Source organism: Tinamus guttatus, unplaced genomic scaffold, assembly GCF_059628265.1.
Source record: "Tinamus guttatus ecotype Peru unplaced genomic scaffold, ASM5962826v1 Tinamus_guttatus_pri_ptg001428l, whole genome shotgun sequence".
Classification (NCBI taxonomy): domain Eukaryota; kingdom Metazoa; phylum Chordata; class Aves; order Tinamiformes; family Tinamidae; genus Tinamus; species Tinamus guttatus.
Genome location: NW_028289962.1, coordinates 1 through 15040, shown reverse-complemented (window position 1 = coordinate 15040; position 15040 = coordinate 1). Strand labels below are relative to the sequence as shown.

The 15040-nt window shown below is 64.7% G+C and overlaps 2 protein-coding genes and 1 non-coding gene across 4 annotated transcripts; all 3 read right to left on the bottom strand.

The window, feature by feature from the left end:
* Nucleotides 1–467: 467 nt before the first annotated feature.
* LOC148590339 (U2 spliceosomal RNA) lies at nucleotides 468–658 on the bottom strand. The gene has a single exon (XR_015914323.1). It is a non-coding gene; the product is annotated as a U2 spliceosomal RNA (small nuclear RNA).
* Nucleotides 659–1069: 411 nt separating this feature from the next.
* On the bottom strand, nucleotides 1070–11713 carry LOC104572392 (alpha-actinin-3). 2 transcript variants are annotated; one of them, XM_088539144.1, is made up of 21 exons: nucleotides 11609–11713; nucleotides 9861–9975; nucleotides 9665–9784; nucleotides 9489–9575; nucleotides 8833–8920; nucleotides 7775–7853; nucleotides 7607–7688; nucleotides 7444–7529; nucleotides 4239–4331; nucleotides 3936–4166; nucleotides 3715–3862; nucleotides 3152–3302; nucleotides 2946–3054; nucleotides 2723–2863; nucleotides 2459–2641; nucleotides 2244–2378; nucleotides 1978–2157; nucleotides 1736–1882; nucleotides 1586–1651; nucleotides 1303–1461; nucleotides 1070–1228 (listed from the first exon to the last, which is right to left on the bottom strand). In XM_088539144.1, exons 1-21 carry the CDS (start codon nucleotides 11675–11677, stop codon nucleotides 1070–1072), a joined length of 2628 nt encoding a protein of 875 aa, XP_088395270.1. In that variant the 5' UTR covers nucleotides 11678–11713. The 2 variants fall into 2 exon arrangements, with proteins under 2 accessions (XP_088395270.1, XP_088395269.1); XM_088539143.1 differs by having other exon boundaries at nucleotides 1586–1882.
* Nucleotides 11714–12660: 947 nt separating this feature from the next.
* LOC104571430 (cation channel sperm-associated protein 1) lies at nucleotides 12661–14539 on the bottom strand (the record flags this gene model as incomplete). The annotated part of the gene is made up of 7 exons (XM_088539140.1): nucleotides 12661–12690; nucleotides 12770–12884; nucleotides 12967–13009; nucleotides 13087–13168; nucleotides 13283–13355; nucleotides 14108–14171; nucleotides 14324–14539. Coding segments are annotated over 7 exons (623 nt in total), but the record flags the coding sequence as incomplete, so codon positions are not given.
* Between the last annotated feature and the right edge of the window lie 501 nt (nucleotides 14540–15040).

Below are 15040 nucleotides of genomic sequence, written 5' to 3'. Positions count from 1 at the left end.
CCGGCGTCTCTTTCGGCTCCGTAGGTGTCTTATTTGCATGTCCGGCCCCTCGATTGCCAACCGCCCCTCCCCTTCGGCAAGGCACCGCTCATTTCCCCTCTTCTGCACTCCTACCCCCCTTCATTTGCATATCACCGCCCTCTTTCTCCATCCGCCCCGCCCCTTGCTCTCACAGGAAGCCTTTCCCATCGGCGCTTCCTCGCCCCTCATTTGCATACGCTCCGCCCTCACCCCAGGCAGTGCCGCCCCGGGACGCGGCTCCTCCCGCTGCCGCCTCGGAGCCGGGAGACACCGGCGACAGCGGCAGCGCCCGGAGCGGGGCGGGACCGGCCCGGAGTGCTCGCAGTCCGCGCTGGGCTCCGTGCGGGGCGCGAACAGGAAAACCCTCCTTCAACGGGATTCCCAGGAGAGGATTTCCAGAATATCCCGCAATTCCATCTGTTTTTGACCGTTGAAGATTCCTCCCGGGGGAGGGCACCGTTCCCGGAGGTACTGCAATACCGGGACGATGCGCGGAGCGGAGGGAGCAAGCTCCGGATCCAACTCCCAGGCCCAAAAATCCGTTTAATATAAAGTCCTCTCATCGAGGACGTATCAGATATTAAACTGATAAGAACAGATACTACACTTGATCTTAGCCAAAAGGCCGAGAAGCGATGCCAATGTTCGGGCCCCGCGCCACCTCCCCGCGCCCCACTCGCACCTAGGACACGGCCACCGCCGCCCCGCGACTGCTGTCCCCGGTTGTCACCCCTGGTTCCGCTCCTCACCGATCCCCCCGCCACGACACCGGGCTCCGCTCCCCGATACCGGCCCGAACGGCGCCGTTCTCCCGCCGATTGCACTTCCCGGCATCCCTTTCGGTTCTGTAGATGTCTTATTTGCATCCCCCGCCCTTCCCCAGTGCCAGACCACGCCCCCTCCCCCACCAGGCCCCGCCCCTCCGGCGAACACCGCGGAGCCCGGCGCTGCGGGAGCGGCTTTATTGAGCGCGCCGCAAATCCCGGCACGGATCGCGGCGGCGCGGAGCGGGTCGCCCCGGGTCGGGCGGCGCCGGTGCGGGGCGGCCTCAGAGGTCGCTCTCGCCGTAGAGAGCGTTGGAGAAGGAGACGTAATCGAGGGCACCGGGCACGGCGTCGGCCCCCGTGTACTGCACCATGCGGCTGATGCAGTACTCGGCCTGCTCGGCCGGCAGCTCCCGCCGCAGCTCCTCCACCGTGATGTAGTTCTGCAAGGGACGCGGCGTGACGGGGCAGCGCGCGGGGACACGGGGACGTGGCCCGGTCGGTGTCCCCAACTCACCTTGTCCCCAGCCAGGATCTTGAAGGAGGCCATGACCTGCTCGGCCGTGTCGGTCTCGGCCGCCTCGCGGGTCATGAAGTCGATGAAGGCCTGGAAGGTGACGACGCCGGTGTTGTTGGGGTCCACCATCATCATGATGCGGGCAAACTCCACCTCGCCCTGAACGGGTGCAAAAGGGGGCGATCAGCAGTGTTGGGGACTCCGGGGTTGTTCCCACATTGGGATTGTCCCTGTGCCGGGGTTGTCCCCACATTGTGGTTGTCCTCATGCGAGAGGGTCTCACCAGGTCGTAGCCCATGGAGATGAGGCAGGCGCGGAAGTCATCGGGGTCCATCATGCCGTTCCTCTTCTGCAGGAGGCGAGAACAGGGGGTCACCAAGGGGTCCCACGGCCCCCGTCCCACGTCCTTGTGTCCCCCTTCCGCCATCCCCACCCGGTCGAAGTGGTTGAAGGAGGCCCGGAACTCGTTCATCTGCTCCTGGCTGATGCCCTTGGCGTCGCGCGTCAGGATCTGGTTCTCCACCTCGTTGATGGTCCGGGCCACCGTGGTCAGCAGCTGCTCCCAGCCCACGCGGATGTGCTGTGGGCAAAACGGGGGGACCATCAGAGCCAGGACAACCCCCCTGGGGCTCCGCCGACCCTACAAAAAGCCTCCCGGTGCCCCCCGGCGCCCACCTCCATGGTGTAGTTGGTGTGCCGGTTGTCAAAGACCAGGGCCTCCTGGATGAGCTGGTGGTCGCCCTCCAGCTTGTCGATGTTGGTCTTGTAGTTGATGATGTTGTGCTCGTGCTGCTTGAGGCGGCTCATCTGCTCCTCCAAGGAGCCGCTGGCGTCCACCGAGACGCGGCCGAGCTCCTGCCGCCGCCATGGAGGGGGGAACGCGTCAGAGGGGCCCAGGCGTCCGGGCGTCCTCCCCGCCGGCACGAGGAAGAGCGTCCCACCTCCATCTTGGTCTGGATCCAGGGGCCGATGATGTTGGCCTGGGCGGCAAACTGGCGCCGGAGCCGCTCGTTGCTCTGCTGCCGGGCCAGCTCCTCCTGCAGCGTCTGGTCGCGATGGGGCACCAGGTGCTTCACCTGCAATGGGACCAAGGGGCTTAAGTGCCACGTTGGTGTCCGCCGCCGTCCCCACGCGGCCGGCGGCGTCCCCATCTCACCGAATCCCATTTGGTGGCGATGTCCAGGTGCGTGAGGGCCGTGTAGGGGTTGCCGCCGCTCAGCTTGATGCCGTAGGTCTGCGCGATCTTCTGGATCTCCCCGTGGATGCCCACGATGGCCATGCGCTCCCGGTCGGCCTCCGGCAACGTCGCCTTGAACTGCTCGTGGGCCGTGATGAGGCTCTGCGGGGACGGGACGGGGGTGAGCCCGGCGGGCCCAGGCGTCCGGGGCCGCCCCCCTCCCCAGCCTTGCAAGGAGCAGACCTGGATCTCCTCGATGCTGTGCACGATGAACATGTCCTGCAGGTCCTCCACGGCCCCGTCCATCCAGTTGTTGAAGGGGGCCGCGCGCTTGGCGAACTCCAGGTAGAGCTGGTCGATGGTCTCCAGCAGCTTCTCGGTGCGCTGCGGGACACGGCGGGGACGGTGACGCCGCGGGGACGGTGACGCCGTGGCGCCGGCGGCCCCGGTCCCCGTCCCTGCAGACCTCCAGGCCGTCGCGGCGCTTCTGCGTGAGGGTCCCCAGCGTGTCCCACTGGTCGCAGATGGCCTGGCAGCGCGCGTTCACCGAGGCCGCGTCGTGGTAGTCCAGCTCGCTGCGGGACGGGGACGAGGGCGTCAGGGCGGCCCGGACGCCGGGGCCCCATCGCTGGCGGGACCCGGACGCCGGGGCCCCCTCGCCGGGTGCCCTACTTGAGCTCCTGGGCGATGGCGGCGATCTGCTCCACGCGGTCCTGGTGGGCGGCCAGGTCGCTCTCGAAGGCCTCGTGGCGCCGCAGCAGCGCCCGCAGCTCCGTGAGCGACGCCGACTCGTAGTCCCGTAGCGAGAGCTGCTCCTCTTTGCCTGCGGGGGTGACACGGGGGTGACATGACGGGTGACAGGACCTCGGGAGGGTCCCAGGGGGTGGCAGGAGCTTGCAGGAGTCCTGGGGCTGCTGGGGACTTCATGGGGGCACCATGGGGTTGGCAGGACATTGTGGAGGTCCTGGGGGGTGGTAGGGACCTTGGGAGGGTCCATGGGGCAGGACAGGAGGTGGCAGGACCTTAATGTGGGATCATGGGGATCCTAATGGGTGCCCAAGACCTCCTGGGGGTGGCAGCACCTCATGGGGGGCCCTATGGGACAGTGAGGACCTCCCAAGGGTGTTTGGGAGCACTGAGGACCTCCTGAAGGTGCTGAGGCCATCGTGACACCTCGGAGGGACACGGACGGGGACCGGGTCACAGGGCCACCACGGGGCCGTCCCCGCGCTCACCCCGCGTCCAGTTCTCGTGCAGCGTCGCCTTGTGCTTGAACTTCTCGGCCAGGTGGTCGAGGCGCTGCAGGCGCCGGATCTCGGTGAGCAGCCACTCCTCGTAGCCCCTCTCCACCTGCTCCAGCCCCTTCCAGGCGTTGGCGATGTCCTGGCGCCGACGGGGACAACGCCGTGAGGCCACCGCTGTCCCCAACGTCCCCGCGGGTGCCACCAGCACTCACCGACACCATCTTCCCCTCGGACGGCATGAACGCGGGGCGGTTGCTGAGGCGCAGCTTGGTCTGCAGCGTGTTGAAGTTGATCTCCAGCTGGCACTTCTCCTGCACGCGCGGCGGCTTGTGCACGCGCCGGTAGTCGCGGAAATCCTCCAGCTTGCGCTGCATGGCCCCCATGCTGCTCTCGGGCGCCCGGTTCTCCAGCCAGGGCACCGTGCGGCGGATCCACTCCAGGAGCTGCGGAGGCGCCGGGGGTTACGGGGCGGGAAGCGGCGCCGGGACGAGGGGCCCGGGCGTCCGGGGACCCACCTCGCTCGCCAGCTTCTCGTACTCCTCCATGAGCTTCTCGTTCTCCTGGTTCACGGCCAGGACTTTGCAGATGCGGTTGGCGGCCGTCTCGGCCTGGGAGGTTGGAGATGCCGTCAAGGTGGGCACAGGGATGGACGTCCGCGTGTCCCCATGCCAATCTGGGCATCCCCATGCCTGTCCGGGTGTCCCCATGCCCATCTGGGCATCCCCATGCCCATCCATGTGTCCCCATGCCCATCTGTATGTCCCCGTGCCCATCCAGGTGTCCCTATGCCCTTCCGGGTGTCCCCATGCCTGTGCAGGTGTCCCTATACCAATCTGTGTGTCCCTGGGCACCCCATACCCGTCTATGTGTCTCCATGCCCATTCGAGTGTCCCCATGCCTGTCCAGGTGTCCCCATGCCCGTCTGTATGTCCCCATGATCGTCCAGGTGTCCCCATGCCCTTCTGGGCATCCCCATGCCTGTCCGGGTGTCCCCATGCCCATCTAGGTGTCCCCATGCCCGTATAGGTATCCCCATGCTCGTCCGAGTGTCCCCATGCCCAGCCATGTGTCCCCATACCCATCTGTGTGTACCCATGCCCGTCCAGGTGTCCCCGTGCTCGTACGGGTGTCCCCATGCCCGACTGGCTGTCCCCATGCCCGACTGGGTGTCCCCATGCCTGTCTAGGTGTCACCATGCCCATCTGTGTGTCCCTATGCCCATCCAGGTGTCCGCATGCCCAGCCATGTGTCCCCATGCCCGTCTATGTCCCCATGCTCGTCCGAGTGTCCCCATGCCCATCTGGGCATCCCCATGCCTCCCTGTGTGTCCCCATGCCCGTCCAGGTGTCCCTGTGCCCGTCTGTATGTACCCATGCCCATCCATGTGTCCCCATGCCCATCCAGGTGTCCCCATGCCCATCCTTGTGTCCCCATGCCTGTCTAGATGTCCCCATGCTCATCTGGGTGTCCCCATGCCTGTCTGGGTGTCCCCATGTCCGTCTGGGCATCCCCATGCCCGTCTGTGTGTCCCCATGCCCATCTGTGCGTCCCCATGCCCATCTGTGTGTCCCCGTGCCCGTCCAGGTGTCCCCATGCCCGTCTGGGCATCCAGATGCCCGTCTGTGTGTCCCTATGCCCGTCCAGGTGTCCCCATGCCCATCCATGTGTCCCCATGCCCATCTGGGCATCCCCATGCCCGTCCAGGTGTCCGCATGCCCGACTGGGTGTCCCCATGCCTGTCTAGGTGTCCCCATGCCCGTCTGGGCATCTCCATACCCATCTGTGTTTCCCTATGCCCATCCAGGTGTCCTCATGCCCAGCCATGTGTCCCCATGCCCGTCTATGTGTCCCCATGCTCGTCCGAGTGTCCTCATGCCCAGCCATGTGTCCCCATGCCTGTCTGTGTGTCCCCATGCCCGTCCAGGTGTCCCCGTGCCCGTCTGTGTGTCCCCATGCCCATCCATGTGTCCCCATGCCCATCGGGGTGTCCCCATGCCCATCTGTGCGTCCCCATGCCCATCTGGGCACCCCATGCCCATCGGTGTGTCCCCGTCCCCATGCCCGTCTGTGTGTCCCTATGCCCGTCCAGGTGTCCCCATGCCCATCTGTGCGTCCCCATGCCCATCTGGGCATCCCCATGCCCATCCAGGTGTCCCCATGCCCATCTGGGCATCCCCATGCCTGTCTGTGTGTCCCCATGCCCGTCCAGGTGTCCCCGTGCCCGTCTGTATGTCCCCATACCCATCCATGTGTCCCCATTCCCCTCTGGGTGTCCCCATGCCCATCCTTGTGTCCCCATGCCCATCCATGTGTCTCCATGCCCGTCCGGGCATCCCCATGCCCATCTGTGTGTCCCCATGCCCATCGGTTTGTCCCCATACCCATCTGTGTGTCCCCATGCCCGTCCAGGTGTCCCCATGCTCGTCCGGGTGTCCCCATGCCCGACTGGGTGTCCCCATGCCTGTCTAGGTGTCCCCATGCCCATCTGGGCATCCCCATGCCCGTCCAGGTGTCCCCATGCCCGACTGGGTGTCCCCATGCCTGTCTAGGTGTCCCCATGCCCAGCCATGTGTCCCCATGCCTGTCTATATGTCCCCATGCTTGTCCAAGTGTCCCCATGCCCATCTGTGTGTCCCCATGCCCGTCTGTGTGTCCCCATGCCCGTCCAGGTGTCCCCATGCTCGTCCGGGTGTCCCCATGCCTGCCTAGGTGGCCCCATGCTCATCTGGGTGTCCCCATGCCTGTCTGGGTGTCCCCATGCCCGTCTATGTGTCCCCATGCTCGTCCAAGTGTCCGCATGGCCAGCCATGTGTCCCCATGCCCGTCTGTGTGTCCCCATGCCTGTCTGTGTGTCCCTATGCCCATCCAGGTGTCCCCATGCCCATCCTTCCGTCCCCATGCCCATCTGTGCGTCCCCATGCCCACCTGGGCATCCCCATGCCCATCCAGTTGTCCCCATGCCTGTCTGTGTGTCCCCATGCCCATCTGGGCATCCCCATGCCCATCCAGGTGTCCCCATGCCCGTCCATTTGTCCCCATGCCCGTCCAGGTGTCCCCATGCCCGACTGGGCGTCCCCATGCCTGTCTGTGTGTCCCCATGCCCGTCTGGGCATCCCCATGCCCGTCTGTGTGTCCCTATGCCCATCCACGTGTCCCCATGCCCAGCCATGTGTCCCCATGCCTGTCTATGTGTCCCCATGCTCATCCATGTGTCCCTGTGCCCATCTCTGTGTCCCCATGCCCATCTGTGTGTCCCCATGCCCGTCTGTGTGTCCCCATGCCCATCCGTATGTCCCCATGCCCATCCAGGTTTCCCCATTCCCATCCTTGTGTCCCCATGCCCATCTGTGTGTCCCCATGCCCGTCCAGGTGTCCCCATGCCCATCTTTGTGTCCCCATGCCCGTCTGTGTGTCCCTATGCCCGTCCAGGTGTCCCCATTCCAATCCTTGTGTCCCCATGCCCATCTGTGTGTCCCCATGCCCATTTGGTCATTCCCCATGCCCATCCAGGTGTCCCCATGCCCATCGGTGTGTCCCCATGCCCATCTTTGTGTCCCCATGCCCATCTGTGTGTCCCCATGCCCATCTGGGGATTCCCATACCCATCTGGGTGTCCCCATGCCCATTTATTTGTCCCCATGCTTGTCCAGGTGTCCCCATGCCCATCTGTGTGTTCCCATGCCCATCCCGGTGTCCCCATGCCCGTCCCGCCGGTGTCACCTGCTCGGCACCGGCGAACGCGTGGTAGAAGCAGGACACATAGGTCATGATGGCCTTCTCATCCGGCTTGGGGGTGTTCACAATGTCTAGGGCGGGAAGAGAGGGTGGGAAAGGGCCCCGGCGTCCGGGCATCCCGGAGCGAGCTGCATCCCGCCGCCCGCACCTTCGGCATCCAACATCTTGGGGATGTCCAGGTACTTCTCGGCCACCTCGAAGGCCGTGTTGAGGTTCCCGATGGGATCGTCCTGGGGATGCGGGAGGGGTCAGGGTGGTCCGGAGACCCCCCCCGGATCCTCCTGGATCCTTCCGGATCCTCCGGCTGTGCCGGTACCTTGCGGAGCTTCGCGTAGTCGATGAGGTCGGGGCGGTGGCGGTGGATGAGGGCGCAGAGGGCCAGGCCGTCCTTCCAGCTGCGGGGGGGACACGTCGCGAGGTGCCCGGGTCCCCCCCGGTGTCCCCATGGTGTCCCCGTGTCCCCTCGGTGTCCCCATGTCCCCCCCGGTGTCCCCATGGTGTCCCCCATGGTGTCCCCGTGTCCCCTCGGTGTCCCCCATGGTGTCCCCGTGTCCCCATGGTGTCCCCATGTCCCCCATGGTGTCCCCATGGCCCCATGGTGTCCCTGTGTCTCCCCCCGTGTCCCCCATGATGTCCCCGTGTCCCCACAGTGTCCCTGTGTCCCCATGGTGTCCCCGTGTCCTCCCGGTGTCCCCGTGTCCCCCGCAGTGTCTCTGTGTCCCCTCCGTGTCCCCCATGGTGTCCCCACGGTGTCCCCATGTCCCCCATGATGTCCCCGGGTCCCCTCGGTGTCCCCATGTCCCCATGGTGTCCCCCCCGGTGTCCCCGTGTCCCCACGGTGTCCCTGTGTCCCCTTGGTGTCCCCGTGTCCCCTCGGTGTCCCCTCCGGTGTCCTCGTGTCCCCTCAGTGTCCCCCATGGTGTCCCCGTGTCCCCCCCAGTGTCCCTGTGTCCCCTCAGTGTCCCCCATGGTGTCCTCATGTCCCCACAGTGTCCCCGTGTCCCCCATGATGTCCCTGGGTCCCCTCGGTGTCCCCATGGTGTCCCCCATGGTGTCCCCATGTCCCCTTAGTGTCCCCATGTCCCCCCCGGTGTCCCCCATGGTGTCCCTGTGTCTCCCATGGTGTCCCCCCCGGTGTCCCCGTGTCCCCCTCCGTGTCCCCATGTCCCCCCCTGGTGTCCCCATGTCCTCCCCGGTGTCCCCATGGTGTCCCTGTATCCCCCATGGTGTCCCCGGGTCCCCCATGATGTCCTCGGGTCCCTCCTGGTGTCCCCATGTCCCCCTCCGGTGTCCCCCTGTCCCCATGGTGTCTCCCATGGTGTTCCTGTGTCCCCTCAATGTCCCCGTGTCCCCACGGTGTCCCCGTGTCCCCACCTGGTGTGGAAGTTCTGCACGTTGACGTTGCGATACGGAGCCGTCTTGCGCTGGCACCAGAGCAGCAGCCCCTCCTTGGCCGAGGTCTCTATGGGAGGGGACATGGTGGGGTCAGGGGGGTCCTGGGGGGGACATGGGACACGGGGAAGGGTGTGGGACATGGGACAAGGGACATGGGACACGGGATGCAAGGAAGGCTATGGGGAAGATGTGGGACATGGGACATTGGACAAGGGACACGGGGAAGGACATGGGATACAAGCAAGGATATGGGACATAAGGGACACGGGGAAGGGTGTGGGACATGGGACACTGCACAAGGGACATGGAGAAGGACACAGGATACAAGGAAGGATGCAGGAAAGATATGGGACATGACAAGGGATACAGGAAAGGATGTGGAACATGGGACACTGGGCAAGGGACATGGGGAAGCACATGGGATATAAGGAAGGATATGGGGAAGATGTGGGACATGGGATACTGGACAAGGAACACGGGGAAGGACATGGGACACTGGACAAGGGACATTGGGCACAAGGAAGGCTATGGGGAAGGATGTGGGACGTGGGACACAGCACAGAGGGACAGAGTCGGGACACAGGCCACCAGCAGGACCATGGGGCAGTGGCCACGGGGCGCGTGTCCCTCCTCACCCTCCACGGAGATGTCCTGGATGGCGAAGCGCAGGATGATGGTCCAGATCATCCCCAGCGTCATCTTGAGGTTCCCGTCCACGATCTCTGCGTCGGGGACAGCGAGCGCCGCGTCGGGCGGGCGCAGGGGGACACTTGGACCCCCCACGGTCCCCGCGTGCCCGCGGTGGCCCTACCCTCGGCCCCGATGGACACCAGCTTCACCCCTTTGCTGGCGATGAAGTCCAGCGCCTTGTTGACGTTGGCGATCTTGTGGAAGCGCATCTTGCCCTTGTCCGGCTTGGGCAGTCGCTCGCCTGCGGGCACGGGGACGCGGTGACACAGTGGGGACATGGTGACACGGAGGGGGACGCGCCGGGACGCACCGCTCACCAGAGATGACCTCGAGCAGCAGCATGAGCTTGAGGCCGTTGCGGAAATCCTCCTCGATGTTCTCGATCTGCGTGCCGGCCTTGCGCAGGTGCGAGTTGCACCAGGCCGTGAAGGTCTGCGGGGACACGGGGGGGACGTGGCAGCGGGCACACGCGTGTGCAAACATAGAATGTCCCTGTGCACGCGTGTGCAAATGCATAGCAGCCCTGTGTACATGTGTGCAAATCTGCAACATCCCTGGGCATGTGTGTGCAAACCCACAATGTCCCTGAGCACACGCACATGCAAACATATAATGTCCCTGTGCACACATGTGTAAATCTGCAAAGTCCCTGGGAACGTGTGTGCAAACATATATTGACCCTGTGCACGTGTGTGCAAACCCACAACATCCCTGAGTACATCTATACGCAAATATATGATGACCCTGTGCGTGTGTGTGCAAATGTACAATGTCCCTGTGCACGCGTGTGCAAACATATGATGACCCTGTGCATGTGTGTGCAAATCCACAACATCCCTGAGCAGATTATGTGCAAATATATGATGACCCTGTGCACGTGTGTGCAAATGCACAGCAGCCCTGTGCATGCACGTGCAAATCTGCAACGTCCCTGGGCACCTGTGTGCAAACATATATTGACCCTGTGCACGTGTGCAAATGCACAATATTCCTGTGCATGTGTGTGCAAACATATGATGACCGTGGCACACATGTGTAATGATGACCCTGTGCATGCATGTGCAAATCTGCAACGTCCCCGTGCCCATGTGTGCAAACCCACAATGTCCCTGTGCAAGTGTGTGCAAACATATATTGACCCTGGGCATGCGTGTGCAAACCCACAACATCCCTGCGCACACGTATGTGCAAACATATGATGACCCTGTGCGCATGTCCGCAGACATATGATGACTCTGTGCACACATGTGCAAATGTCGGATGTCCCCGTGCACACACGTGTTCAGTGTATGACGACCCCGTGCACACACGTGTTTAGTGTATGACAACCCTGTGCACACACGTGCAAGCTGGTGCCCTCCCTGCACACACGCACGGGAGAAACAGGCGTCGCTTGTTGACCCATTCACACAAGCAGCCCCGGAGGGGCCCAGGCGTCCGGGCCCGCTCGCCGCCTCCTCTAAAAATACCCCGGGGTGGCGCCAGCCCCATTTCCCCCCCCCAAGGGGCCGGCCCCGCCGCTATTTTTAGGGGGGGATCCTGCAATTTCGCCGCGTCGTCGGATTGCGGGAGAGCCGCGGCCCCGGGGGCACCGCGGCGCCCGGCCAGCGCAACGCGACACCCGGACGCCTGGGCCCTCCTTGGCCCCATTGGGGCGGGGGGGGGGCAAATGCCTGGGCCCCTTCTTGGGTGGCTGCTATAGGGGGTAGCCCCACTTGCCCCCCCCCCCAACACAAGGGGCCCAGGCATCCGGGAGGCAGCAGGATTGGGAAACCCTGGGATTCCCCCCCCCACCAAACCTGGAGGCAGGAGGGGCCCAGGTGTCCGGGATGCAGCAGGGCTGGGAAACCCTGGGATTTCCCCCCAAAATCTGGAGCCAGGAGGGGCCCAGGCATCCGGGGCGGCTCAGCGGGATCCGGCTCAGTGGGGGCAAACACGCGTGTCCCCCCCATGCCCGGCAACTTCGGATGCTCCCGTTTGGGAATCGATGGCATTGGAGAGGGGGGCGGTTTCCTGGCTTGGTCCCCCCCACCGCTACCATCCCCGTGTCCCCCCCCGTTGTCACCTTGCGCTGCTGCTTCTCCCAGGCCGGGTCGAGCAGCAGGTCGCGGTCCCAGTCCTCCTCCTGGGCCATGTAGCCCTCGGTGACATAGGGCGGCCCCAGGGCCGAGGGGCTCTCGAGGGCGCTCATGGCCTCGGTGCGTCCGTCCCCGTGTCCGTCCCCGCGTCCGTCCGGCTGCCGGCCGCCACGTGACCCCCCGGCCCCACGGCTCATATAGGGACGGGTGGTGGCGGCGGGGGGGGGAACGGGGGGTGGGACACGGACACGGATCAGATTCCTGCTCCCAAAGGCCATGGAGGGAGGAAGGGGGTGGGGACCCCCCCCATGGCGCTGGGCCAGGACGCCTGGGCCCTTGAGGCGGTTTGGGATGGATGGATGGATGGAGAGAGGGATGGACAGATGGACAGACGGATGGAGGGATGGACGGATGGATGGAGGGATGGAAGGAGGGATGGAGGGATGGATGGGGGGCGGGACGGACGCCTGGGCCCCCCACCCGCTCCGGCTCCGCACTCCATTTCCCGCCCCCCCTTCCCACTCCCGGCACCTGCTCCCATCCCGGCTCCGGTTTCCCCCCGGCTATTCTGGGCTCGGCTCCCCCCAGCGCCGCCCCGCGGCTCTCCCGGGATCGGGGGGGGAAAGGGGGGCAGCCCGGACGCCTGGGCCCCCTGCGGGTTGCACCTGTCCCTCCCCTCCCCATTCCTGGCAGGGGAGTGGCCGTGGCGGGGGGTGGCCGCTGTCCCATGTCCCCCAACCCTTGGATCAAAGCGACTGCAGGAGGCCCGGACGCCTGGGCCCCTTTTCCCACCATTCCCACCCGCGGGGGCCCAGGCGTCCGGGGGGCTCCTCCTTCCCCCCAATACATCCCAGCACCGCGAGGGCCCAGGCGTCCGGGCGCTCTCCCTTCCCCTCCACCCCCTCCCAGAGTCGCTCCAGCCCCTTGGGCTCCTGCTCCCCGCCAAGGGGCCCAGGCGTCCGAGCCCCCCCCCATCCCAATCAAGCCCTCGCAGCCGCCTCCTCCGGCATCACTTTAATGGGAATGGGGGGAAGTTCCGCTAAGCCCGGGCCAGCTCCTGCTCCGGGGCCTGCGGAGAGCGGAAGGGGATGGAGGGACCCGAGTGGCACCGGGGGTGGCACCGGGGACGCCCCGCGGTGGCTCCGCACCTCGAAGAAGGCGTCGACGATGCGGTCGGCGGTGTCGGCGCGGGAGCAGAACTGCTCCTTGTGGTGCTCCATGGCCACCAGGAGGCGCTTGTAGGCGCCCAGCAGCTGCCGCTCCCTGGGGACAGCGCGGGGACATCGCGGGGGACAAGGTCCCCGCGTTGTCCCCGTGTGTCCCCCCCCCGCTTCCCGCCTCTCACCTCTCGGCGCCCTCCGAGGCCTCCTGCTCCGCCACGGAGGCGGCTGCGGGGGGTGGCCCTGGGTGTCAGTGTCACCCTGTCCCCAGCGCTGTCCCTTCCCCGGGGAGGGGGGGGTCTCACCGGCGCTGTCACCCGCTGCCATCGCCGCGGCCACCGCCGCCGCCAGCCTCTCCACGCTGCGCTCCTGCAGCCGCTGCTTCTCCTGGGGACAGCGAGGGGGGACGCAGCTATGGGGGGGGGGGTCCCCGTGTCCCCCCTGTCCTGCAGTGTCCCAAAGGGGCCCAGGCGTCCGGGCATCCCTGGCCCCGGGACTCACCAGCTGCTTCTTCTCCTCCCGCTCCTTCAGCAGCGACACCTGGAAGTTGTCGATGAGGACGGCGATGACGAGGCTGCGGGGGGGACACGGGAGGTGACACCCCTGTCCCCATCCCATCCCTGTCCCCATCCCATCCCTGTCCCCATCTCATCCCTGTCCCCATCTCCATCCCTGTCCCCATCCCTATCCCTGTCCCCATCCCTACCCCTCCTCATCCCTACCCCATCCTCATCCCCATCCCATCCTCATCCCCACCCCATCCTCATCCCCATCCCTGTCCCCATCCCTATCCCTGTCCCCATCCCTACCCCATCCTCATCCCATCCTCATCCCCATCCCATCCTCATCCCCATCCCTGTTCCCATCCCTATCCCTGTCCCCATCCCTACCCCATCCTCATCCCTACCCCATCCTCATCCCCATCCCATCCTCATCCCCATCCCATCCTCATCCCCATCCCTGTCCCCATCCCTACCCCATCCTCATCCCTACCCCATCCTCATCCCCATCCCATCCTCATCCCCATCCCGTCCTCATCCCCATCCCTGTCCCTATCTCCATCCCATCCTCATCCTCATCCTCATCCCGATTCCATCCTCATACCCATCCCATCCTCATCCTCATCCCGATTCCATCCTCATCCCCATCCCTGTCCCCATCCTCATCCCCATCCCTAACTCAATTCCCATTCCCATCCTCATTCCCATCCCCATCCCTAACTCATTTCCCACCCCCCATCCTCATCCCCATCCCATCCTCATCCCCATCCTCATCCCCATCCCTGTCCCCATCCCGATTCCCATCCCTATCGCCAACCCCACTCACTTCAGGAAGGTGAAGTACTGGATGAGGATGTAGACCATGAGGAAGATGATGATGTAGGAGTAACCTGTGGCGAGGAAGGCAGCGTCAGCGGGAGCTGCTGTCCCGGGGCCATCCTGGGGTGTCCCAGTGTCATTCCCAGGGTGTCCCGGTGCCATCCCGGTGCCATCCCATGTCACCCCATGTTGTCCTGGTGCCGCCGCGTGTCCCCGCGCTCACCGACCCGGGCGCTCTGCTGGTAGATGAGGGACCAGTCGTCGAGGGTGAAGAGCTGGAAGAGGGTGAAGAGGGTGTTGAAGAGGTCCCCGAAGCGCTGCGGGTCCGAGCGCTGGAACAGGTCGCGCAGCAGCACCGAGAAGATGACCCGGAGAGTCACGGAAAGGAGCCGGAGGGACCCGGAGAGCCCCAAATGGGGGGAAATGGCCCGAAATGGAGCTGAAACGTCCGGAAATGGGGCCAAAATACCCCCAAAATAGCAGAAATGTCCCCGAAATGGTGCTGAGAGCTGCCAGGAGCGAAACCAAAATATCCTGGAAAAGGAGCTGAAACAGCCCTAAAACTGAGCCAAAACATCCCAGAAAAGGAGCCGAAACATCCCAGAAATTGACCCCAAACAGCCTGGAAATTGAGCCAAAATACCCCCAAAACAGAGCAGAAACGTCCCCGAAATGGTGCTGAGAGTTGCCAGGAGCGAAACCAAGATATCCTGGAAAAGGAGCCAAAACAGCTCTAAAATGGAGCCGAAATACCCCAGAAAAGGAGCCAAAACAGCCCTAAAATGGAGCCAAAACAGCCCTAAAACAGAGCCAAAACAGCTGTAAAACGGAGTCGAAACATTCCAGAAGAGGAGCCGAAACAGTCCTAAAACAGAGCCGAAACAGCCCTAAAATGGAGCCGAAACATCCCAGAAATTGACCCCAAACAGCCTGGAAATGG

Bases quoted from the DNA above. Each gene is read 5' to 3' on its own strand.
- LOC104572392 (XM_088539143.1), bottom strand. From the start codon at position 11,677: ATGGCCCAGGAGGAGGACTGGGACCGCGACCTGCTGCTCGACCCGGCC. The intron at 7,530-7,606 runs GTGCGGGCGGCG...TTCCCGCCCTAG, and splicing joins CAAGATGTTGGATGCCGAAG to ACATTGTGAACACCCCCAAG. The intron at 4,332-7,443 runs GTGACACCGGCG...CCAACCTCCCAG, and splicing joins CGTTCGCCGGTGCCGAGCAG to GCCGAGACGGCCGCCAACCG.